At 40.5% G+C, this 24,424-nt stretch overlaps 1 protein-coding gene across 17 annotated transcripts in view; it reads left to right on the forward strand.

The window, feature by feature from the left end:
• The window catches only part of ANKHD1 (ankyrin repeat and KH domain containing 1), a 141,466-nt gene that overhangs the window by 14,144 nt on the left and 102,898 nt on the right, over window positions 1-24,424 (forward strand). For all 17 annotated transcript variants that reach the window (XM_089769568.1, XM_089769569.1, XM_089769560.1 and 14 more), the window contains exon 2: window positions 6,252-6,405. In XM_089769568.1, the coding sequence (XP_089625694.1) occupies window positions 6,252-6,405 (154 nt within the window). The remainder of the gene's footprint in view (window positions 1-6,251; window positions 6,406-24,424) is intronic.

Below are 24,424 nucleotides of genomic sequence, written 5' to 3' on the forward strand. Positions count from 1 at the left end.
AATCCTTTGGCAGTACTTCAGCGAAGACAGAACAATGCTAAGTGTGCCAGTGTTTTAATATCCCTGCTCATGTCCTTGTGACCAGTTGCTTGTTGTCCAGTAGTAGTGGTTTGCCACATCCTGAGTTTTTGTTGCCTGGGAATTGCTGAACCTTTACAATGGATGTTGCAATTTTATTGAGCAGCTATATTTTAAATAAGCACTTTCACATCTATATCTAATGGGCTACCAAATAAGATGCTTATTAGCTACCCAAAGTAACTCAGAAAGTAGTCCAAAAATAGTACAGTGACTAGTTACTGTCATTTCACTACACTTCTGATTGGGTTAAATCAGAGAGCCCAAATTTTGCTAGTGCCATATTAACTTTCAGGTGCTTAAGGGCTCAATCTAGTTTGAACAAACTTAATTTGTATTTAAAAAGTTAAAAAGTGCACCTGTTTGATCCTTAACTTCAGTTTGATGGTTGATTAAATACATAAATCTAGTTTGAGTTAATATAATCGTGTCAACTTAGATTTTTCTGTCCCTACCACTGTTGGAGAAAAATACCTGTTCATTGACTCTAGCAGCTGTGTCCCCAATGTTATGTAGCCAATTTTTGGTGGTAAAATTTTGCATAACTTGTCTTCAGTAACACCCAGGAACCCTGGAAACCACGTTTGTAATCTGTATTTTTAAAATTTTCATACTTAAAGGGTATGCCTGGTGTAGGGTTTTTCAATGCTGTCCCAAGAGAAGCAAATTTATAAGTGCATATATAAGAAATTATTTTGAATGATAGATCATAGCCTCAATCTAGGGTGCACATTTTTTTTACATTGTGGCAGCAACTTCTTTGTTCAGCCCTCTTTAATATAGGTATGCTTTTTTAAACACTTCTTAGAATAGGCACTGAATTGTGTTCAACTTCAAATTAATATAATGATCTAGGTAGTGGTCTTTGTCCTCTCAAGTTGTGTGACAAGCAGTTTCCATGTTGCACTAGGGATATGAATGTTTAATCAGTTATGTGGTGGGGGCTGAAGTGGCTCTCTGCCTGCTGCTGGGGGATTAGTAAAGAACAAGTATTGCCATTGGTAAAAACCAGGAGGAGTCCTGTTGCAGGCCCTTCTTTTGGCAAATAAGAATGAGATTCATCTACACTAGAGTTAGGACTACGTAAAATAGCTTACGTTGACCTAATTATGTCCTTGACTACACTACAATGCTGCTTTGCCACTGTAAGTGGCCAACTACACAAACATAGGGACTAAACCTGTTGGGAGGTGAAGTTAGTATGTCGGTGTAGTTAGGGTGATGCGGTGTCTGTGTAGCCACTGTTACTTCTCTTGGATGGAACCTTCCTCTGATGCTAGTGCTGACAGCCTGAGTTCACAAGCTGAGCCTTCCCTCCCTCCTGTTATTGCTTGGGCTTTCCTTCTCCCAAAACTCTCAAGTCCCCTCCCTGCCCAGGGGCTGACAGCCTCAGGTATGAGCTTGCCAGGGGCTTACTTTAACAGGGAGCCTACCATCACTGAAACTAACGTTCTTGTCAGTTTCATGGCTGCTATTTCTGTTTCACATCTGACTCCAGCTGTCAGCCTGTGTGAATCTCATAGCTGGAACCCATTCCAACTCTGCCCCAAGGGCTCACAGCCAGGAGTTGGATCTGAAATATTGAATAGCAGCCATGAAACTGACAAGAATGATAGTTTAGCTGATGGTGTGCTCCCTGTAGTGCTGTGGAGGTGGAGTCTTCATGCTGTTGAGCTATGGCTGGGCTTGGTGTGAGTCCTGGGACTGGCTGCCCGGCTCCAGCTGTCAGTGTCCCACAATGCCTCATTTTAATCTGTGGAAGTGCTCCTGGTGAGGACATGCACCATTGACTGAAGAAGCACTTGTGGATATAAACCGTTGCTTTAGTTACTGTGGTGTCTTAAGTCGATGTAATGTTGCCTGTTAACCTTCAGGGATGTCTTGCGGCATTCAGTGCTTTAAATAGAGAAAAAGGAAGCTAAGAAGAGCTACGGGAGATGCAAGTCAGAACAGAATCCACTGAGCACATGCTAAAGCTTATGGAAGACACAAATGAAATGCTGGAGTGTCTTATCAAGATGCAGAGCGAATAGAACTTACGGCCTCCCTCCAGAACTCTTCACAGCAACACTCCCTCTACCTCCCCCCCCATTTTTCACAATCAGATTTTTTTTTTTCCCCCAGCACACTCCACTCCCTGTGAAAGCAGCTATGATTTTAATTGCTGGATGTTAACTGACTGTTCTTTGCGTGCATTTGTTTTCAATGGGGCTTATTCCATAATTAAGTAGAGAATGGGGTTCCTTTGGGAAATCTAAGTAATGCTCAAGTAAAATAGGAAATAGACTTACGACTTCTAGTATTCTGTGATTCTAGAATGGTGAACTGAATGGGACCTCAAGAGGTCATCAAGTCCGGGCCCCTGTCCTCACAGCAGGACCAAGCTCTTAGATCATCCCTGATATTTACCTAACTTGCTGTTAAATATCTCCAGTGATGGAGATTTCCCCAACATCCCTAGGCAGTTTATTCCAGTGTTTAAACACCCTGTCAAAGTTTTTCCTTATGTTCAACCTAAACCTCCCATGCTGCAATTTAAGCCCATTGTTTTTTGTCCTTTCCTTAGTGGTTAAGAATAATAAATTTTTTCCCTCCCATGTAACATCCTTTTAGGTTCTTGAAAGCTGCTATTATGTCCCCTCTTTCTCTTCCCCCCCCCTCCCAAACTAAAAAAACCCACCCCAGTTTCGTTTATTGATCATGCTTTCAAGACCTTTAATCATTTTTTTGCTCTCCTCTGGACCTTCTCCAGTGTGTTCACATCTTTCTTGAAATGTGGTGCCCAGAACTAGACATGATACTCAATTTGGGGTTTACTCAGTGCAGAGTACAGCAGAATGACTTCTTGTGTCTTGCTTTTACAACACTCCGGTTAATGCATCTCAGAATGATCTTCCAAAAGAAGAGGTGTTCCTTGAAAGCTGAGCTGTTGGATGGCTGCCCAGAACAGATTCAGGTACTGCCCAGCTGATGAACAGAGCACCCACAGCCGGCAGCTTGTTTCTGTTGGTGGTACACATCCGCACATGCTTTGGCACACACCATTTCTTCCATACATGGGTGGAATAAATTAGAGGGAATATTGACTGGTAATTCTAGACTTCACTAACTGCTGCTTTCTGTACTCTATACTTGGGCAATAGATTCTAAACTTAGTAACTAATTAAACAACCCAAAAGGATTAGCTAAACTAAACTTTTTCTAGCAAACAGCTTGGGAATTGACTTGTTAAATCACGCTTATTCTTGAGGAATGATACAGTGCAAAGTTGATTAACGTTCTTCAGACACATCTACATCATCTTCCACATCATTGTCTCCTAATAAGCAACACATTTCTTCAGAATACTCCAAGATAGTGTTTCTCTTACCTCCAGAAGCCATGGAAGTTTTTCTATGGCGGAAGAGTAGGGGACTATAGGAAGCTGTGTGTGTGTGTGTGTGTGTGTGTGTGTACCAAATGTCTTCCCTTTTTCTGTCTAGTCCACTCCACTGTTTTATTTCTATACTGCCTCCATCCTTTCCTTTATATTATGTCTCTTGTCGTTAGACAATATCTTAACTAAATCTTCTGTGCTTGGCCCAGGTCCAGCACTATATAAGCACAGAAGAAAACCAATCCTATGTACAACCTATCTCTGTCTTTGCACATGTTAGTATGATAAGAAACAGAAATTGAAGACCTAGAACTTTCAAGAAACAAGCTGGTTGTTAGGCTGGGCAGACTAGAGCCATTAATTCATTTTTATGGTACTAAGTGTATAGGTAACATCTAGGTGATAAGATGTAATTGAACTAATTTTTAAATGAGAAATTTAATATTTAGAAAAAAATTAAATTTTAAAAATCCGATTTTTATTTTTTTCAAATTATAAATTGTCTCCAGGGTGGATAAAAATCAGTTTGACCTACCTGTCTCTGCCCAAAACATTGTCAGCCTATTTGTTAAGACTGAGCAAACTTGCCAAAAAATACAGAGGTCGTTTCAAGGCTTACTGAGTAGGCACAAAATGCCATGCAGGGTCACTGAAGTGAGTTAAATATATTGTTTTTGTTGTACAGTTGCTTGTTTTGCACAAATTATGGATTTCTTCCTACAAGTTACAGGGACAGTTGAACAATACTTATTCTTGATGCAAGCTGATTGATACAAGTCCCCTGTCCAAGGCATAATTATTTTTGTAATGAAGTGTGCTAAACAGGAGTATTCTCTGTAAGTGTAAAGAAGATTCCCTCAGGCTAAGAGAGCTGTTAACCAGAGTCCTTAAGTGAATATAATGTGGAATTGGAGTTGTTGCACAAAAATCTTAGTGTAGGAGTATATTTTGGAGTCATAAATTGCTTGTTTATTTCATTCACCGTGATGTATATCACTGGTTCTAGTCACTAAGCTCTTACTACTTTACCTCTCAACTCTCTTTCTCACAATAGTATTATTTTCTCAATACTAGTAGTGTAACTGTATTAGTTCTGATCTGTATTAGAACTGTATTAGTTCCCTGTAAGCTGGGTGCTTGGGCAACTGCTCATGGGTGGCATTTGAATCTCCCCTGAGCGGAGCAACTACAGCAGGGCTACTCAACTTTGGAAGTCCTGGGGCCACAATGATACCCTCAGCACATGCCGAGGGCCACAACCAAGTGTGGTTGCATATACATGCAAATATATATGCAAATAGCTTTCATACTGATGGGTGTGAATACAAAGCACTTCCCACAATGCCCCGGTGCTCCTGACACCTTCTCCCTTGGGGCTAGAAATGCTGACACCCTGTACCCGTTTGTTCCAGCCCGCCCACCCACGTGCATCTTTCAGTGCTCACCCCGCCTGTGAGATGCCTCGTCGTTGTAGAGCGTGTTCAAAGGATCCCACCTGCGAGCTGTATATTGAGCCCCATATAAACCCAAACTGCACCATTTTTAACAGAAGATCATGTCAAGTCCAGTAGTGTCAACATTTTATCCATCCATTCCAATAGTGGTGTTAATGGCACATCAATTCTGCAGAATACAAAGTTTAGTTTAAAAAAAATCTAGCCCTTATGTTGTACTCTTACGCTTTTCTTGTAAGAGTCTGCAGATTGTCTGAAACAATGGTTTTGAATGATGAATTTTCTCATCTTCATTAATCTTAGTGGGATGTTACATAATGACACTGTAAATGTAAGCAGTAACTATAACTACTGATCATTTTAGAAAGATGGAATGGGGTGTAGGAACTGGGAGTTAGAAGAAAATGGAGGAAAAAGAGGGCTGAGATGAGCATTCATTCAGTAGGAATGCACCAATAGGGTAATGAATAGATAAGGAAGTTATTACTGTCTGAATGCCATACTTCATTGTAAAGCTCTCATTCACCTTAATAGAGAACCTTCAGATCATATCTAGAGATCACCTATAACAGTGGTTCTCAACTTGTTTACCTTTGCGGGCTGCATATTCAACTCTGCTCTGTGGTCCTGAGGATTTCACATGAGTCACAGCTGTGTGCTGATTGGGCTGTGAGTTGAGAACCACTGACAGAGTTGTAGGATGGCTGTCTTCATCTTGTCTAGTCCTCTGCCTCCCCAAGGTAGCCCACAACAGGAACGTAAAGCCTCATCTACACTTAAGTTAATGTTTTATTGGTGTCGTTGTGTTCATTAAGGGTGTGATCGTACATTCTTAACAAACAAAGCTATGCAAATACGTCCTAGAAAGGTGCATTTAGACCAGCATAGCTTGTCACTTCAGTTATGTCTACATCCACATACTGAGGATTTTGCCAGGTTTAGCTATACTGATATAGCTATATCTGTAAAATTCTTAGTGTACAAAAAAGGCCTAACTGTGGATTTTGATGAGGGCATCTCTCCGTTTCAGGATTTCAACTGAGATGGCAAAATCAGTTGTTAAACACCACTGCTGATCTGGGCCAGATTTGATCAGGTGATTTAGAGATGAAAAATTCTGTTCCTTTATTAATCCTTTAACCTATAGAGTCTTCAAAACACTTTAAATTCCATAATCTTACGCTTGATGGTGTTGTAGTTCTAGTACCATTTCATTTTCTAACAAAACAGTTGGATAGAAAAAAAACTGTTTAAAATAAAATGCTACGATATTTCTTTTGAAAATAATGTATAGTATTTTTGTAGTTTCATGGTGTGTTTTTTTTACTTTAACTTTAAAACAGGTTGAATCATTTATTTTGGACCAAGAAGACCTGGATAATCCGGTGCTTAAAACAACATCCGAGTTATTCTTATCAAGTGCTGCAGCAGGAGCCGATTTAAGAACTGTGGATCCAGAAACACAAGCAAGATTAGAAGCCTTGCTAGAAGCAGCAGGTACTATATTTTGTATAGTCTTTTCTTGTAACTGGAAGCTCTAACGTCACAAAGTCATTTGTACTTTGTGTTCACATGAAACATTGACCAGATTTTACATGTTTTGGTGGTGGAGAGTCTGAGAAGTAACAATTCATAGTTTCTCGTTGAAGATGCTTTCTGATGAAGTTTTATTTTATTTATAATGTAAGAAACCATTAAGTGAAGTAAGTAGTCCTCAAGCTAAGAGTAAAAGTAATTTTAAGGGTGAGGGTTGAGGGAGTAAGGAAAGGAAGCTGGTTTGCTAAATTGCCATTTTCCCCTTCACTTGGTCGTGAGATGCAATCCTGAACACTTTATTTCAATAAACATACAAGTGAAACATTGGTGTTCTGATTTGGCTGTCAAATACAGCTATAGTAACTTGAATCAGTCATTAACCTCTATGCAAAATAGTTTATCCTCTGTGCTCTTGTCAGGGACTCATTGGTGCGTGCTAGCTTTTTATAGTTAAAATATTTTCATATTTGTAGTGACGCTTGTCAGTGTGATAGGAGAAAAATGCAAGTTTTAGAACCTGAATAATTAAAATCAAATTATTAATGTTACCTTTTAGTATTTTCAGTCAAATATTTGCAGTGTTGTACTAGTGCATGAAAACCAGAAAGTGAAATTGGCAAGCTAAGGAATGCAAAAAAAGTATACAATGTAAATAGTGCAAAGAAAACATAAGCCTTTCAACACACCATGGTGGTGGTTAGTGTTACTTCAAGACACATGCTCAAACTGGTTCCTGGGCAAATTGCCTTTAGAAAAATTCAAACTTCAATGTGAAATACTTTAGAATTGGGTAGGACAGTGACTATTTTAACAACATAAGCAACCCTCCACCCAAAATATGTTTCATATTTGGGCGAAGGCTGTCATTCATTCAGGCTTTAGGCAGTATTTCCAAATTCAGTTTCATAATGGAACACCCTAAACTATGTTGACCCACTTTCTTTTCTAGCACCCTGTCCAAACTGGGACAGCTTTGTCCCCCATCACTGAACTGGTAGCAGCTGCTTTAAGGAGAATGGGTTAAGAGTGAAAGTCAGAGAAAGGGGCATGAAACAGCAGAAACACCAGATCCTGTTGATATGAATGAATTCCTGAGAGTCATCTTCTAAGGACAGATGCTCCTGGCCATCGGGAAGATGAGAACTGTCTCCTTCAGAGGATATGTTTAAATTGAGATAAGGGGTGTGTGCGGGTTTAAATAACACATTTTCACACTAGAAGTTTAGTGTACATAGGACAAAAATACTTTTGAAACACCTCAACTCAACTTAGATGGTTGAGGCAAGCCTAAGGTATATCATGACTAGCTGCTGTGCTAAAATACAACCTGTCTTGTTTATAGTCTAGTTTTTAAAATGTTAGTTAAAAATGGCCCGTTTCAATGTAAATCTGTCCAAAGGGGGAATAGAAAATTACCCTTGTTTTAAAGTGAATTTTTAAAAAACTGATTTAGGTAGTGGTAGGAGACCTTGTTTAGATACTTATTCAGTTAAGAGTAGTTTCTTTTGACTTAGCTTAGTTCTATTCATTACTGACTTAAGCTAAACCAATCTAAGCCCTGTTTAAACAAGATCAGAGTGTTTACACAAAGTTTTGCACTAGGTCAACTAAAGTAGTGCTTAAACCTATTTAACTTACAACTGCTACAGCTGTCTTATGGACAGACCATTGGCTTGTGTGGAGGAGAATATCCCAAGGCTTCTTTTTGGGAATTGAAGTATTTGATCTATGTGAGTTGCTCCTTTTTGCCAGAGGAGTATAGGGAAGAGATTGTTAGCAATGTGCTTTATCTTGAAGTTTTCTGGAGTCTGTTGCTATGGGTATGTATTTGGCACGGTAAGGGGATCTGCATAACTGGTTGTATGAAGTTTCTTGTTCTATAAGGTTTAGCGTTTGGATGCTACAAGCATAGGTGTAAAGTTATTTCATGGTGGGAGTGGGGTGGATGGGCGGCTTCATGGGCACCGGTACTTGTGAGCAGTTGGCTTGAAAACCAGCTCCTCATGGGTACTGCCCCACTGCTTCTGATACAGAGGCAGCAAGAGGGGGCAGGTGCATGTAGTAGTTAGGATTAACCAATAAAACTAAGATTAACCTTTTACACAACTATATGCTAACATTCTTATCCCAAACGACTGAGTTTTCTGGCCCAAGGAAGTTCCTCCCTGCTGCCCCCAGCTCTGCTGGGGCTGCACTTCCCAGCACCCTGACTCTGGTTGGGGCTACACTCTCACCGTCGGCCCAGGCAGTGCTCCTAGGCACCAGTCCTACTGCCTCTGGCCTGGACGTAGCTATGCTTCCCACCATGCCGGCCCAGCTGGGACTGTGTTCCTGCACAATGCCAGTCCCACTGCTGCTGTGGCTGTGCTACCAGCAGGGCTGTGGTTCCCTCCCCATACTGCTTCCTGCTACTGCTGGAGCTGCACTTCCCACCACCAGCCCCTGCTAGACCAGAGTGTGTCATATTTTAGAGGTGTAACCTGCATCTGTTTATGTGCTGTCAGTACCAGCGTGTGAAACCAAGCATGTGTAAAATCATTTTGGAATGTTAATAGTAAGATGACCAGCAGGGCTTCATGCCTGACTTCTTCAAAAATCCCATCTATGCCATAGCCTTATAGGAAGGGACTAGAGGCCTCTAATGTAGAGAAGCTAGTGGGGAAACTGGGGTGTTTTGTGTGAGGGGAAACAAAGAATCTGTTCAACTAAGGAAATGGTCTTTGTCTGCTGATGTAGAAATTTGAGATGAGTCCAGTTTAGAATTCAAACTGGCAACAAAGGATAGAGGAGAGCTGTAATCAAGCAGATAAGAAAAAGATGCAAAATTGAGGAACAATGTGAATTAGGGGTGGAATAGTATAGTCAGTTACCTGATAAGCAAAAGCTTATAGGTTAATGCTGTGGACTACATGCGTGTCCCTCTTCCCCTCTCCTTGCCAGTAAATTTGTTAGCAGTCTGGCTCAGTCCTGGCTTGCAACGGGTCCAGGACCTACACCTGCTGCGGCTCTGCATTTCAAGTGTATTAAGAGCCGGGTGGTCAGGCAGCCCAGCTCAGTTCTGGCTTGCACGTGTCCAGGAGCTCAAACCCCACCCAAACGGGGCAGCTGCCACCTTGGGCTGCTGCCTCTTTCTCAGAAGCAGCAGCACAGGGCAACAGGCAGCTGCTCTGCAAGGGAGCTGTTTTTTAAATTGGCTTCCCTCGCGGGCCAGCTCCCACCTGGCATCCCGGGTTGCTGCCTCTGATACAGTGGCTGCCAACCCCACCCCTGGGGACTGTAGAATAGTCTATTAACCTATCAAAATTTCATGAAGTTGCTCGACTATTCAGTTAACCGATATTTAACATCCCTAATGTGAGTCTGGAGCTCTTGGCACATCTGCATAGGTTGATCACATTATTTGTGTTGAGGTAACCAGAAATGGTAGAACCATCTGTCTGTATTTAATGCCGGTTGTTGATTGATTCTGTCAGAGTTGAATAGCTTGCTGAGCAGTGAGTGCTTGATGGTGTTTGTCAGTCTTGGTGGGAATAAAGAGCACAGTTAGTTACATGGGTGGGCAATGTTTTGAGGGATAGAGTGGGTACAGAATGCCCCATGTTATTCCCTCCCTAAATGAAGCACAAATCAGACCCTGCTAATTTTATTTCTTTCCAAGGTCAATGTAAAAGACTGGATTCAAAATATTTAATGGTAGTAAATAGCCACTATTTAGTTCAGTGGTCCCCAGCCAGTAGATGGGGATCTACTGGTAGATCTTGGAGCTCCTGACGGGTGATCCTGTTTGGTTTGGCCAAGAGGCTATCGAGTGCCAGCACTTCAACTGCCCCTCCCTCCATTGCTGTGCATCTCCTGCCCTTTGCCTTGGAGCTTCCCCCCAGGAACCTTCTGCTTGCTGTGCAGACCAGGGAAGGGAGAGGAGGGGGGGCACTGATGTCAGGGTGCCCCCTCTCCCATCCTGTATTCTGTCTCCACAGAATGGAGGGGGGCACAACAGGGCTTGGGATGGAGGGAGTTTGCTGGCTGCTTTTGGGAGTGGTGCAGAGTCAGGGTAGGGGTGAGCCTGCTTAACCCGTCTGCACCACCACCCAGGGGCTACCTGAGATAAGCAGTGCCCAGCTGGAGCCAGCTCTGAACCCCTGCCCCAGTCATGAACTCCCTCCTGCATCCCAACCCCCTGCCGCAGGCTCCACTTAGAGCCTCTCTTACATTCCAGATCTCTTAGCCCAAGACTAGAGTCTGTGCCCCAACCCTCTGCCCCTGCCTGGTGAAAGAGAGGAAGGATGGGGGAAGGGAGGGAGGACAAGAGTGAGCGGAGTGGGGCCTCAGAAAAGGGTCACAAAGGAGATGGGCCAAGGGTATTTGGTTTGAGGTGGATCCTGGATTGCACTTAAATTCAAAAAGTGATCTTGTGCTTACAAAGGTTGGAGACCGCTGATTTAGTTTCACTAAGAAATATCCTGTTGGATCAAGCTAACCTGCTGGGATTTAGCTGACGTAGAGGGGTCTGCAGACTGGTTTGAGATTAGTAATGCTTTTGACCAGACGAAGGTTTGCAATTGGGATGTAAACAACTAGTCGACTACCCGATAAGCAAACGCTTATCGGGTAGTCAAGTAGGAACTCAACTAGTTGCTTCCCCTCCCCCCTTTGTCGTCTATCAGAGAGGCAGCAAAGGAGGGTGCACAAGTTGGCTTAAAAGCCGGTTTCCCCCCAGCACAGTCTCTCCAGGAGAGGCAGAGGGCAGTGAGGAAACTGCTCTCACTGGTCCTCTGCTGCTCCTCTCCCTTGGAAATGTACAGGAGCCATGGGTGGCTCTTAAACATTTCAAAGGGAGAGGCACAGCGGGATAGCAAGTACCCCCTACTACTACTCAATTTAGCTGATTAATAGAAATTTAACATCCCTAGTTTGCAATCCAGAATTGAGTACATATTTTGGCTAGTCACTTGATCATGGCAAGATAAATTTGCTAGTATATTGCACAGAACTTGACTTTTCAAAGGTGATGTGATGAATACCCTTGGATTTCATTGATTAAAACTGAAGTCATAGGTGCTTAGCCCTTCTGGAAATCAGGCCATAATTGAGTTAAAGCACAATACGATGGAAAGTGGTGTTTGAAGTAGGCCCATCACATTTCTGTTTCTTGCAAGACTGTAGATTCTGGCCTGCATTTGTTTTAATGAATTGGTACAAAATTGTGCTTAAAGAAAAAGACAGTACAATTTAAAATGTATTCCATAAGTGATGAATGAAAGTAGATGTTAATAATTAGGGGTAAGGATCTAGTGTGGTTGCTCACGATACATTTTATCAGAAAATGACTGAGTTTTAAATTCACAGTGTATGTATTTGTACACTGAGTAAATTGGAACATATTTAAAATGAAAGGGATGTTAGCAGAAACAAACAGGAATTGGAACATGCCCTCACTGATGAAGAATCGAATTAGGTATATCTCCATATAGACACACACACACACACACACACACACACACCCCTCTCCTAGAACTGGAAGGGACCTTGGGAGGTCATTGAGTCCAGTCCCCTGTCCTCACAGCAGGACCAAGTGCCATCCCTGACAGATTTACCCCAGATCCCTAGATGTCCCCTTCAAGGATTGAACTCTCAACCCTGGGTTTAGCAGGTCAATGCTCAAACCACTGAGCTGTCCCTCCCCCCATTAATAATTGGACAAGTGCATCACTCCTTGGTAGTATTACCAAGGTCATATTTTTGCTTGGTTATAGTGAACTCCTGCAAAAATTGATGTACTTCATTCAGCACCAGTTCTCCCGCCCCCCCTTTTTTAAATACAAATTTTCAATGTGTGGCGTGATGGAGGGAGAAAAATTCAGTGCAGCAGAAATACTTTTATTGATATTTAGGTTGTGGTGTAATTCCCATGAACATTGAAAATATTGTATTACAAGTTAGTTTGACCAAACTTCAGTGTGCTGACGTGTGTAGTATGTGTTTCTAAACTGCCAGGAAGAGCTGTCTGTCTTGCAAGAATGACTCTGAAGTCTGCTTAAACTAATTTGCAAAAATATATTTCTACGTTAACTTATTCTGTGACATAGTACTTCTGCGTGCTGTTATGGAACAGTTTGTTTCAAAATAAATATAATTTTGAAGCAACCAAATAATGAAACAATACTTACCAATAAAAATCTAGCAGATATAATTCTAATAGTTCTTTTGAGTACCTGGGCTGTGCAGTTAAAATACCGTTTTTGTTAATTGTACTTTGAATATTTCTGCCTTTGGCGATACTGATCTATTATAGTGACTCTTTCATTCTCTCTCTTCACTATCTAAAGATTCAGAGTGGGAAGGAATATATGGTATGTGATATTTTAAAATGTTTGCTTTATTGTATCAAAAACAATCTGAAGTCTCTTGCATGTAGTATAATTAATCTTCCACTTTTGTAAGTAGTTTACAAGTTGATGCATGATTAGAAACCTTTAGCATTTAATGTGAGGGCATTTCTGGCATAAGTCAAATTAACGTCAATGTTTGGAGAGTGTTCTGAAGGCTACATTTTTACTTATAAAATTCCCTTTCAATATGCTGCTCCTTTGAAGAGAATTTAAATTGTGAACTGGTAGAATTTATGGAATATGCAGTAGGTTTGAGCAGCATTATTTCCTTGTAATACACTGCTCTTTTCTTGTAATCCAGCAAAGTGAAGGTGTTGAGATCTTGAAATAGTCCTAAAGCTTCCACCTTTTGAAAAAGAAATAACCCCCCCCCCCCAAATCTAAATCACCCACAACCTGAAATGTTACAAAAGCTAAGTTTAACTTTCTCATACCTGTTCTGGTATATACTTCTTTAAGGGATCTGCTCTTCTCAGCATACTTTTTATTTGAAATCTGAAGATAAAATGCTTTTTTATCTCACTTCAAGTGTAGTGTAACAAGTGTTGTCTGGTGGGACACTACTGAGAGTATCTAGCTCAGAACTAACTGCTTAGAAACAGGGCTGACACAGATCCTTCACTTACACCATGCCCCAGACCAGCTAAAAAGAGAACTTTTGTTTCACCACACTGGCTAACAATCAGTCATACAAGCAGTTCCCTCAGTTACTCCAGTTCCCCTGTGTCACCATCAGCAGCATGAAAATGAGTATCCCCAATTAAAGGTTTTTTTATTCCAAAGGACTAGCCATGATCCCAGGTCAATATACGTACCTCAGGTTTTACACAGAAATCAGGCTGTTGCCAATCCTTTATTTAAAATCTAAAGGTTCGTTTATAAAAAGAAAAAGGTGAAAGTCAGCATTGTTTAAAACAGGGATAGGGAACCCTCACTGACATGGCCCCGTCTGAGAAGGAAAAAGACATTTCCTTTGCACAGCAGAGCCTAGGGGAGCCCAGGCTCGTAGATTTTGTGTGCTCCAGCCCCTTGGCGGGTGGGGAGGGTTGGAGCACCAGTGAGGGCTCCCAAATGCTGGTGGGTAGCCATGAGCCTCAGGAACTGGATTCAGGTGAGCTGGGGGCTGTGTGCAGCCCCCTGAGCCTGAAGTTGGCCATCTCTGGGTTAAAGGAATCAAATACATACAACAATTGCAGAGTGGGTTGGTTCAGGCACATAGCAGAGATGGAATAAACTGCTGGCTTAAGTCTCTCGAGTGCATCCATAGCTTGAATGGGTCATGCAGTCCTTTGTTTAGTGCTTTGGTTTATTGCAAAGTTCCTTTAGAGGCAAGAAGCAGCAGACCAGGCTTTTGTTGTGGGACGCCTCGGGTAGAGTAGCTGGGGTGCTGCCGGGTTGGTCCTGTGGGAACCTACTGGGCAGCGCCCCAGCTGTTCGTCCCAGGCTCCAGATTCAGCAGCTGTTGAAACTGATCAGGCTGCTTCTAGGAAGCTGGGGGCAGAGCAACTCTGCCTCATGCTCCTGTAGTCAGCCCCTGGTCAGTTTCAGTGGCAGCAGCTGAATCTGGAGCCAGTTCTGACTTACATACAAATTCAACTTAAGAACAAACCTATAGTCTCTATCTTGTACGTAACCTGGAGACTGCCTGTAGTTGTGATCTCTGTAAAGTACATCTTTTTATTAAGGTTTGTACCTTTCCATCCCCAACCCTTTATTGGTGCAAGTAATGAAAGACATTGGGTTAGGGGAAAAGCCAGTCTTAGTAGTGATTCTTAACTTGTTCAAAGAGATCTTTATTTGAAGCCTTTAGATTCTGTAGTTTTCTAATCAAAATGCCTCTTTACAGGCATTTAAACTAAACCTCCTTTGCTGCAGTTTGGATATTAGGAAAAAATTCCTAATTGTCAGGGTGGTCAAACATTGGAGTAAATTGCCTGGGGAGGTTGTGGAATCTCCATCTCTGGAGATATTTAAGAGTAGGTTAGATAAATGTATACCAGGGATGGTTAAGACAGTATTTGGTCCTGTCATGAGGGCAGGGGACTGGACTCTATGACCTCTCGAGGTCCCTTCTAGTCTTAGTGTTCTATGATTCTAAGAATGCCCTTCAATCTGAAAATTCACCCAGCTTTTCTGAAGCTTTAAAATAACCGTATTGGCCAGAACATATGTTGTTTTTTTGGTGTCTACATTGATGACATCTTCATCATATGGACCCACGGGAAAGAAACCCTTAAAGAATTTCATAGGGATTTCCACCCCATCATCAACCTCAGCCTGGATCAGTCCACATGAGAGATCCACTTCTTATCAATACAGTACAATTAAATGATGGACAAATTTCCACTACCCTATATTGGAAACCTACTTTCTGCTACACTTACCTTCATGCCTCGAGCATCCATCCCAGACACATTTCTCAATCTGTTGTATACAGCCAAGCCCTAAAATACAACCACGTTTGCTTCAATCCCACAGACTGAGACAAACACCTACAGGATCTATATAGAGCAGTGTTTCTCAACCTTTTTTATAGAGTACCCCTTAAAAATAAAAAAGTACCCTCAGTACTTAGTTTTCAGACGCACACAATTTTGTCCTACCATTTGCAACTCATTTGTTTAAACAACTTAATTGTAGCCAGACGGGTGGTGAAATTTTTGGGTGTAAAAAGTACAAAAATAATAGTGTTATAAAACTTAAAACAAAAATTCAGCTTTCTCCAAATTTCAGTTGTTGATGTACTCCCCAGACTTCTCTCGAGTCCCCCTTAAGGGTACTTGTACCACTGGTTGAGAGATACTGATATAGAGCATTCTTAAAACTGAAATACCCACCTGGAGAAGTGAAAAAACAGATTGACAGAGCCAAAAGAGTACCCAGACATGAACTACTTCAAGACAGGCCCGAAAGAGAAAACAGAATTCCACTTGTCCTCACCTACAGCCCACAACTTAAACCCCTCCAACTCATTATCAATAATCCACAACCTATCCTGGAAAAATGACCCCTCACACTCAGATACCTTGGGGGAAAGGCCAGTCCTCACCTACAGACAACCCCCTAACCTCAAATAAATTTTCCAGTAACCATGCAACACACCTCCATCATAATCATCCAGGAACCCACCCCTGCAGTCAGCCCCAGTGCCAACTATGCCCACACATCTACAATTTTTCCCGAGATAGAGTAGTTTTGTTAACTGTGCTTGTGTATCTGACTGAACCATAGCAGTGCTTTGGATGCAGAGGGAGAGCACAGCTCTCTGTAGATGTGTGTAATCAGAACATATCTCACTTCACCTGCCCTTCCTTTATGCGCGTGTCTCTTTAGTTTTTGGCTGACTGCTAATGGAAGACCACAACATTAGAATATGCTTTGAGAGTGGGCTAGACCTGAGTATCTTTAACGACACCAGAACCAGAAAGCAACAAAATGATTTGCAATAGAAGTATTTTAAAAAGGAAGTGGTGACAGCTGTAGAAATTAAAGAATCTTTTGTTGCACAGAAAAGTTGTCGTAAGGTGGGGGAAGAGAAGTAACACAAAGTACAGTTCTTTAAGATTTTTCTGAAGGTTCTGAGAAGAGATTTGTAAAATGTAAGCATTTGAAACTCTTCGGTAATTCTGTATCCTTTTCATCAATTTAAACTATTTCATATTCCCAATAAAGGCTTTTTGCCTTTGATGAAATATTGAACAATTGACTTTTGTACATTTCATATCTGAGCATGAAAGGTTATAAAGCCAAATTTGAAGGAAAACATTTTAATTTCCATTAGATTTTCTGGAGTGCACACATTTTGCACAAGATCTTAAATTAATCTTTTGAAGACTAATTAAAGGAACATATCTTAAACATTTTAGGATTTGGAATTATAAGCCTACGAGTCACAGGATTACTATAACTGAAAGAGAAGTTTTATCTGTTTACAGCACTCTTTAGAGAATGTTTCCACCATTAATTTTAGTCCAGCAAGAGGAAAGGAAAAATAAACACTTTTAATAATTTCAGGTGTCTGAATAGGGAAAGAAATCATCTAATATACCTTACACTATTTGTGCTTCTCAGTTTGAATAATGAAAGTGGAGAAACTAGAAACTGGTTAAACAAGTGAAAATTATTAATCTTTCACTTTCTGGTTCTCTTCTACATAGCAAATGGTTGTATACATGACAAAGAAATATTTTAAAATCTGTCCTGTTGAAATTTTAAGCTAAGACATTTCAGTGTTAATTTTTTAGAATGAGTCAAATTTGACTTCTAATATCCCTTTAAGTTCCCTATTTCTTTGTATAGTAGGATCTCATTAAACAGTAAAACAAAACAATGTGTTTTCCATTAGGAAGCATTGATAAGACATTGAAGTGTGAAGAAGTAAATACGGCACTCTGAATGTCAAACAAGTTTATGCTTTTTGTGATAAATTCTATTCAGTTATGGTCTTGCAAAACACTTTCCTGAATAACATTTAATAAATTGTTCTAATTGGTTTGTATGTTAAGTATTCAAAAGTGTTCTCATTATGAGAGAGTATAAATTATTTGTGCAGAAAGGACTTAAATCACAGATCAGTATAAATACTCACACTTTTATTTTATAACAAACTCATGATTTATGTAAAAAAGGCGTTGGGTATAATTCTGTAGTTTGATATCTTTACATGCAAATCTTCATGTTTTCGTACTAAGTTTTGCACAAGTGAGACCCAAATGGTGTTCCAAGGACAATACTAATACTTTGAGATTGAGCTTTTCATCATTTTAATTTTCAGTTAAAATACATGTATTTTTGTGAACACCTGGGTAATTGTTTCCTTCATTATAAAAATGAAAATCTCCAGTGCATTGTAGATCACTTTGCTGAAGCATTAAAATTCTTAGGCCCCACAATCAGCCCGGAGAAAGCTATTGTTGCTTCAGTCACCTTCACCACTCCATGTCATATTTTCCAGAGTATCCCTTAGTGGTATCCAACTCTAGGAAGTTGATAGGTAAAATTATCTTGACAAACATCCCCGGTGACAAATGTCTTTAGAAATAGATAATGAACAGAATACACAATCTTTCTCAGTCACTAGAAAACTTGCATAATAAAGTCCAGAAATCCCACATCAGGTATAAAGTGCTTTTGTGTTCCTGTCTGTCTTCTATGACTGACACACCTGGGCACCATACAAATGGCACATGAAACAGGTTATTTCTACACCACTTTTTAGGAAAAAGGTATGCAAATTGCACTTTTTTTTTTTTTTTTTTTTTTTGGTGTCCCTCCCTTCCCCCCTCCCTCCCAGTAGAGGCTTTTCCGAAATTTGGCCCGTTTACACTGGTCTGAATTTTGGAAAAACCTCCTTTCAGAATAGTCCTCCTTACTCGTGAGACGAGGTTTACAGGGCTTCCAAAAGAGCGCATCTGCTCATCCTCAAAAAATGTCGGAAGAGCAGACGTGTTCCTTGGATGCGGCCACAGTGAGAGGCCTTCCATATGCTGTTTCTGCATACCGTTATGGGTATCTGCTAGCAAGGCAATTACCAACCTGGAGGTTCTGCCACAAGCATGAAGACCATGCTGATAAAAGCCTAACTATGCTGGATTGACCATGTCACTAGGCTGCCTCTAAACATCAACTCCCTAGATGAGAAGAATTAGCATAAGGGTATTGGAGTGAAGGTCACCCCAGAAAACGCTACAAGGGCAGCTTCAAGAAGAGCATACACTTGCATACAATAAAACAGGATGATCTTGAACGCAGTGTCAAGTAGATCAGCGTGGCAACACAACACCCAGCTCTTTTTCTAAACCTTTGAAGAAGACAGAAATCGATTGTTTGCCACAAGTGAAAGTGTCATACCACTGCTATAGGTACTAAGATGCTCCAATGGCTGCACATCATGTTTTGGACTTCAGTTCCTTCAGAATCCATAAGACGAGCAAGCATGTAACATTATCAGTGAACCAACCCACTATGCAAAGAATGGAAGTGCAAATTGAATGTCCACCCCAGTTAAACAGGAAGATGACCATAAAAAGCAACCCTTTCCAAACAGAGTAAAAAAGGTAGTTAGGATAAAAATACAACTTTCAAAATTGGACGTCAGATCCTGCTGAGGAAAACAGAAGTGAACATAAACTATGGCAAGTGAATTGTAAAAGTATATAATTAGGCCAGAAAAGAATTAGAGAGCAATTAGCAAAAGACAAGTTACACAGGGATTTCACAAAACTCTGACAGGGCAACAAAATAGATGAAATTTTGTGTTGATAAATGTAAAGTTATGCACACTGGAAAACATCCCAACTGTACATATAAAATGATAGGGTATACATTAATTCTTGCCACTAAAGAAAGAGATCCTGTAATCATTGAGAGTAGTTCTCTGAAATCATCCACTCAGTGTGCAGTGGCAGTCAAAAATGCTAATAGTGTCGGGTCTCATTGAGAGGGAAAGAGGAAATGAGCAGTTTAAGGAAATGATTGACACCCTTGCCCATGGTTTCATTCCTTCAGACACATTTAAAGCTTAATACAGGAAAAATAAGATTCAGTGCTAATATTAATACAGGCTGATAGTTGGCACATGAAGAATGTCCCAGTCATGAGTAAGTCAAGCATCCATTCAGAAGGAAAATATTCTGAATCAACACTAGCTGTTGATTCTGAAAAGAAAACTTAAGTATTGTGGAAGATGCCAGGCAAGAATGCAGACAAGTATGACAATGATGCTTCTGCTCCCCCCCCAAGAAATTTAAAATGAGAATTATGTATAAAATACGAACATTAACATTGCAGATTCAAGCACTCCAATGTTAAATGCCAAAGTTAAAGTGTTCTGTGCAACCTTAATTTGGCCCTTTTGTGCATATGCATTGCAATAGTATTTAATTACATGGCTGCTTTCTTTTTTTTCTTTTTTGGGCCCTAGTTAATTCAGTGTATAAGATACAAGATGCTCAGAGAATGAATTAGGGTTGTATAGTAAAAAAGACCTGCCTCGCTTATTGCACAAGTTGGAAAGGAGAATAATTAATGAGACCGGAGACTGGAAGGAGAGAATGGAAGGTCTCGCAGTTAAAGCTATAGAATGCAGCCTTGGATTCTGTCCCTGTCTTGGCCAGAGAAGTCCTTTGCAGTGCTAAGTCAGTCACCTCACCTGAACCAAAAATGTCAGATAGCTTCTGTGTTCCTCCTTTTCTGCATGTCAAAGGCATCTGGGGCCTCATTTGCAGAAATGCTGAGTACTCACCCCTGCAAATGAAGTCAGTTGAAGCTAAATAGTTTATGCTTTAAATGATAAAGTACTATAAATGTGAAATACTCTAATTTTTAAAGGGGGTTGGGGAAGATGCCTATGGTCTGATGGCATTTTCTAAGGACTTTCAAATTTGGAGTTAGTTGGGGAAAAAAATAATACCCAGCTTGCCAATGAAAATTGTTGAAATTTTCAGGAAGACTTTTTGCTTTGTTTCCAACTACCATAAGAGAGTTACTTGGAGTGTAAAGGGATCATTTAATAAAATTCTAGTCTGCGTTTTACACACAGGCACTAAGCTTAGAAATGCATTTGACAGCTTGTATTCATACAACTCTCTCTGAAACTGACACTCTTGTGGCAGTCGGAAAGGAAATCCTGATCAGTTTAGTTACTGAAGAAATTAAACACATAAGAATAAATTAAAAGTATTTAGATAAATATTGAAAGAATATGGGAAATGGAATGTAATGCAGAGTTGCTTCCTTCTCACCAACTCTATGAATTTGAAGATCCTAGATTTGCAAAGGATATTGTCAGTTTATGGTATCAGAATTGTAGAAATAAAATCACAAAGGACAGGATAGGCAATTCAGAATTGTAAATTTTTAAGAACTTCACTCCTGTCTAGTTAGCTCAACATCAATAGTATTTTTAGCCTATTCAGTTCAGTTTAGCGATAATTTTTTTTAACATACTTGGTAAAAATGTCACTTATTTGGGCAGGTACAAAAGCATGATAGTGTCTCTTATCATTATCCTTCTGATTTAATTACAAAATTTAACTTTTATGACAATGTGCCTTTTTATTTTTTCTGTATAAACATGGTTAGATCTTAAAGTATGTGGTTTTTCATTTAATAAAACCTTTAGTGGGTTTTTTCAGGTTGAGGGTTACAAACTGGAAGGCTGCAGCGTTTATGAACACTCAAGTTCCTTGGATTTTCAGGCTTGGTGCACTTGGCATATCAAGAGTCAGGGACTGTTGGAATAAATGAAGCTTTTATTTAGTGTCTTAGTGAAGTCCAGAATATGTAAGTAGAAGAGCAGATGATAAATAGGTAAGAGGGTACAAAAAATACAGACATTGTGTATGAACAAGTGCAGTGTTTTTGTTTTAGAGTTTCACGGGAATTCAATTCACTAGATTCTTCCCTGACCAGATTTACTAGAAAAGGATATTTGACACTGCCTAGTAGCCAGTCAGAGGTAGTGATTGATTGAACTGAATAGACCTATGTATAAGATCTCATTAAGGTGTATGCCAAGCCCAGTCCAACTATCCTTCTCCATCACCTTGACCTGTTTCAGGCAACTGGGCAGAAGCTATTGATTCCCTCCATAGCAGTGGGTCTCAATCTGCAGGCTACTTGCAACCCAATCAGCGCACAGATCAGCCCACATAACTTAGAGAGCTGCATGGTGCGGTCCACAGGGGTAAATAAATTGGGAGCCGCTGCTTCGTCTTCCAACTCAACAGTAAGTCTAAGGACCTGTCCGCTCAGAAGTTAGTGGCCAACTTTCACGATACACAGTGTGAGTCGATCAGCTGTGGGCCTCTGATCATGAGAGATTAGAAAATCATAGTTTATGCTCTTCATGGTCTCAAAAAATTTCTCTCTGCTAGTGTGTGACTTTATTCTTTTGGCTACCAGTAGCTTTGTGGGCAGGAAGATCTTTTAGTTAAATGCATGGCAAGCTATGTTTCTGCAAAACTTCTGATTTGCTTCTTTTCAGAGGAGAAACAGTTATTAAAGCCTTAAATCAAGCTTTGCTGAGCTTGCATGCATGACAATCCCTTCCAGTTAATAAGTTTTACCATTGCATTGGAACAGAGGTAAAATAATTTCTTGCTAAATCTGTTCTGTTCTAGATTCCACAATCATCAACCCAGAGCCCTTGTAAACAGGAAAAATCAGGCAGACATTGAGGGAGTCAAAATAAACCTTTTCTTGGAAACAGGACTTTTTATCACTGCAGAACCTGTTAGGTTTATATTTCCTTACATTGCTGTTGGATCCACTAATGGCATTTGTAGCCAGCTGTTACCACTAGTGCAGGCCACTGCTCTCTCTAGTATGCGGCATGCTTGGGGAAATTACTACTGTCTCCTTCAAAGGATAATTGTTTTCTTGTGGCTTCTGTCTTCATCCTTCCCCAGCTGGTATAGACAATGAAATCATGAGTTGCTTCAGAAAAAGTTTTTATAGTTTTATTTGTTTTACATACAATCCTATCAGTCTAACCAGCTTTCCCTATGTTGGAATACTGGGCATAATGTTTGACTTCTGTTTGAGCTCCCTGTATTGAGCAAATAGAGATTGAGAAATACATTTGTTACATTGGAAGCTGGTATACTTGCATGTGACTTGGAGCCTTCTAGAACAGGAGTATTTGAGGAAAACTAAGTCTTGATCTTGGAAAATGATTGTATGGCGGGCATTGGGAAATCTTCTTCCAAGGGCATTTTTCATGGGACATTAGTGTGGTATAAATTGATGAAAGTCATGGAGCTACTTGAGAGACTCAAATGCAGTACATTGGCTGTGTTGTCCACAAGATCTGAAGGAACTGCGTGTGAAATAGTGGAGATAACGATTAGCCTAAGTCATAAGTCCTTAAAAGCAGTATTACTGCATCAGCGAATTTCTAGTCCATCGAAAAGGATCCAGAGGAGACGCTGTAAATTAGATTGTGGAACTTTACCTTTGTTTTAGAAACATAATGTAGTACAGTATATTGTTGCTTCACCTGTTATGGTAAAACAGGATGGCTTGTGAATGGAAAAATCTTGCCTTCTAACTGGAAAGGGTAATAAAATAAGGGTGATGCTGCTGTTCACTGACTTGGATTAGACAAGTTTTTAATAAATTCTTGCCATAAATGCAGAAGACAAGAGAGGGGGGGCTTGTGTGAGTGGAGAATGAAATGGTACTCTTTACAAGGATTAGTATTTCCAGGAGAGAGATCTTTCAGGTGAGTTAAAATAGAGGATTATGGAAAATCTCCTATCAGTCTTGGCAAAAACTAGCAAAATAAAAACTGGTCATATGCTGATGAGCTGTAAATGTGGCAGGAAGTGGAGTGCCTTGGGGTGCTCTGATTCCTGCTGCTGTGGTGAAGGAGAGAGCAGAGCAGAACACTTGATATGCATTGGGTTTAGTGTCAGAAGGTAGTCATTGATTGGAATGACCAAACTTGAAGAGGGCTTCAAAATCTTCAGCAGCTGGGCTTGGCATGTTTGCTTTGCTCTGTTTTTGTCAGTGACACACTTTCCTGCACTGTAATGCAGGGGAATGTTCTAAGAGCCGCTGTTCCAGGTGTTTGGTTTTGTATGGTGCTCTAGCAAGGCTATTACTTGGCTCTAGTAGGAAGGTGAGATGAGATGAAGATGGCCCTGTGTGGATAACCAGAAAATACTAAGTATGATTGTGAGGAGACATGTGCAAAGACATCCTAAATTTGGTAGGAGAGTGTGAATATCCTTAGAGGTGAATGAATTTGTCAGATGTCTGCTAGCCAAATTTAGATACAGAAGGTGCAGGTAGAGTTTACAAGATTGTACTGAGATGCCAGCCTCCACCTGCTTGGGATAAGGGTGGATATTTTGTACAAAGTGCAGTCTTTCATCCTACAGTGCTCTTCTGTTCTCTACCTCTGGCTGCAAATAAATTTGATGCTCTGCTCACATCTCTTCAGCTGCTGAAAGGGAAGAGGAGCGCACTTTTTCTTTTCCTTCACACCTCCTGACTGCTGTGAGGAACATAGGAAAGAAGTGTGTGCTCCCTGTCACCAGTTTTTTTGTGGCTACTTCTGATAAATATCTCCAACATTTGCCTGTTTGGCCATTAATACCTATTCTGCTGCCTAGCAAAGCTATGTTTCGTGAGATAGTTGCACACAAGATTCTTTAGTAGCTGCACAGGAAGTCTTTGATATTTTTGCCAAAGAGAAAGAAGCAGTATGAAATTATCAACTGTATAGCACTAAATATATCTTATGTGCAGATTCAAAAAGAAAACAACCCCGTTGGTTTAAACTTTGAAAGTTCTCTGCAGTTGTAACTTCCTACCTTGGAAGGTAAGAATAGGAGAGAACTGAGTGAGCTGGCAATATGACTTAGCAGCTGGAAGCAAGCACCAGCACCATGTTAGTAGTCAGATTTCTGCAGTCCACCAGCATATTAGTAGTGATCAATAGGTTTGACAGCTGCTACATTGAATACTCCAGTATAGATAATGGCTGTCTGCAGGATTAGATAGACTAGTGGTCTGATCTTGCATCACAAATCTTGTGACTAAGATTAATTGAAAAAGCAAAAATCTGTGAAGAGGATTCTAAA

This window comes from Pelodiscus sinensis, chromosome 16 (assembly GCF_052426305.1).
Source record: "Pelodiscus sinensis isolate ZL-2025 chromosome 16, ASM5242630v1, whole genome shotgun sequence".
NCBI lineage: Eukaryota > Metazoa > Chordata > Testudines > Trionychidae > Pelodiscus > Pelodiscus sinensis.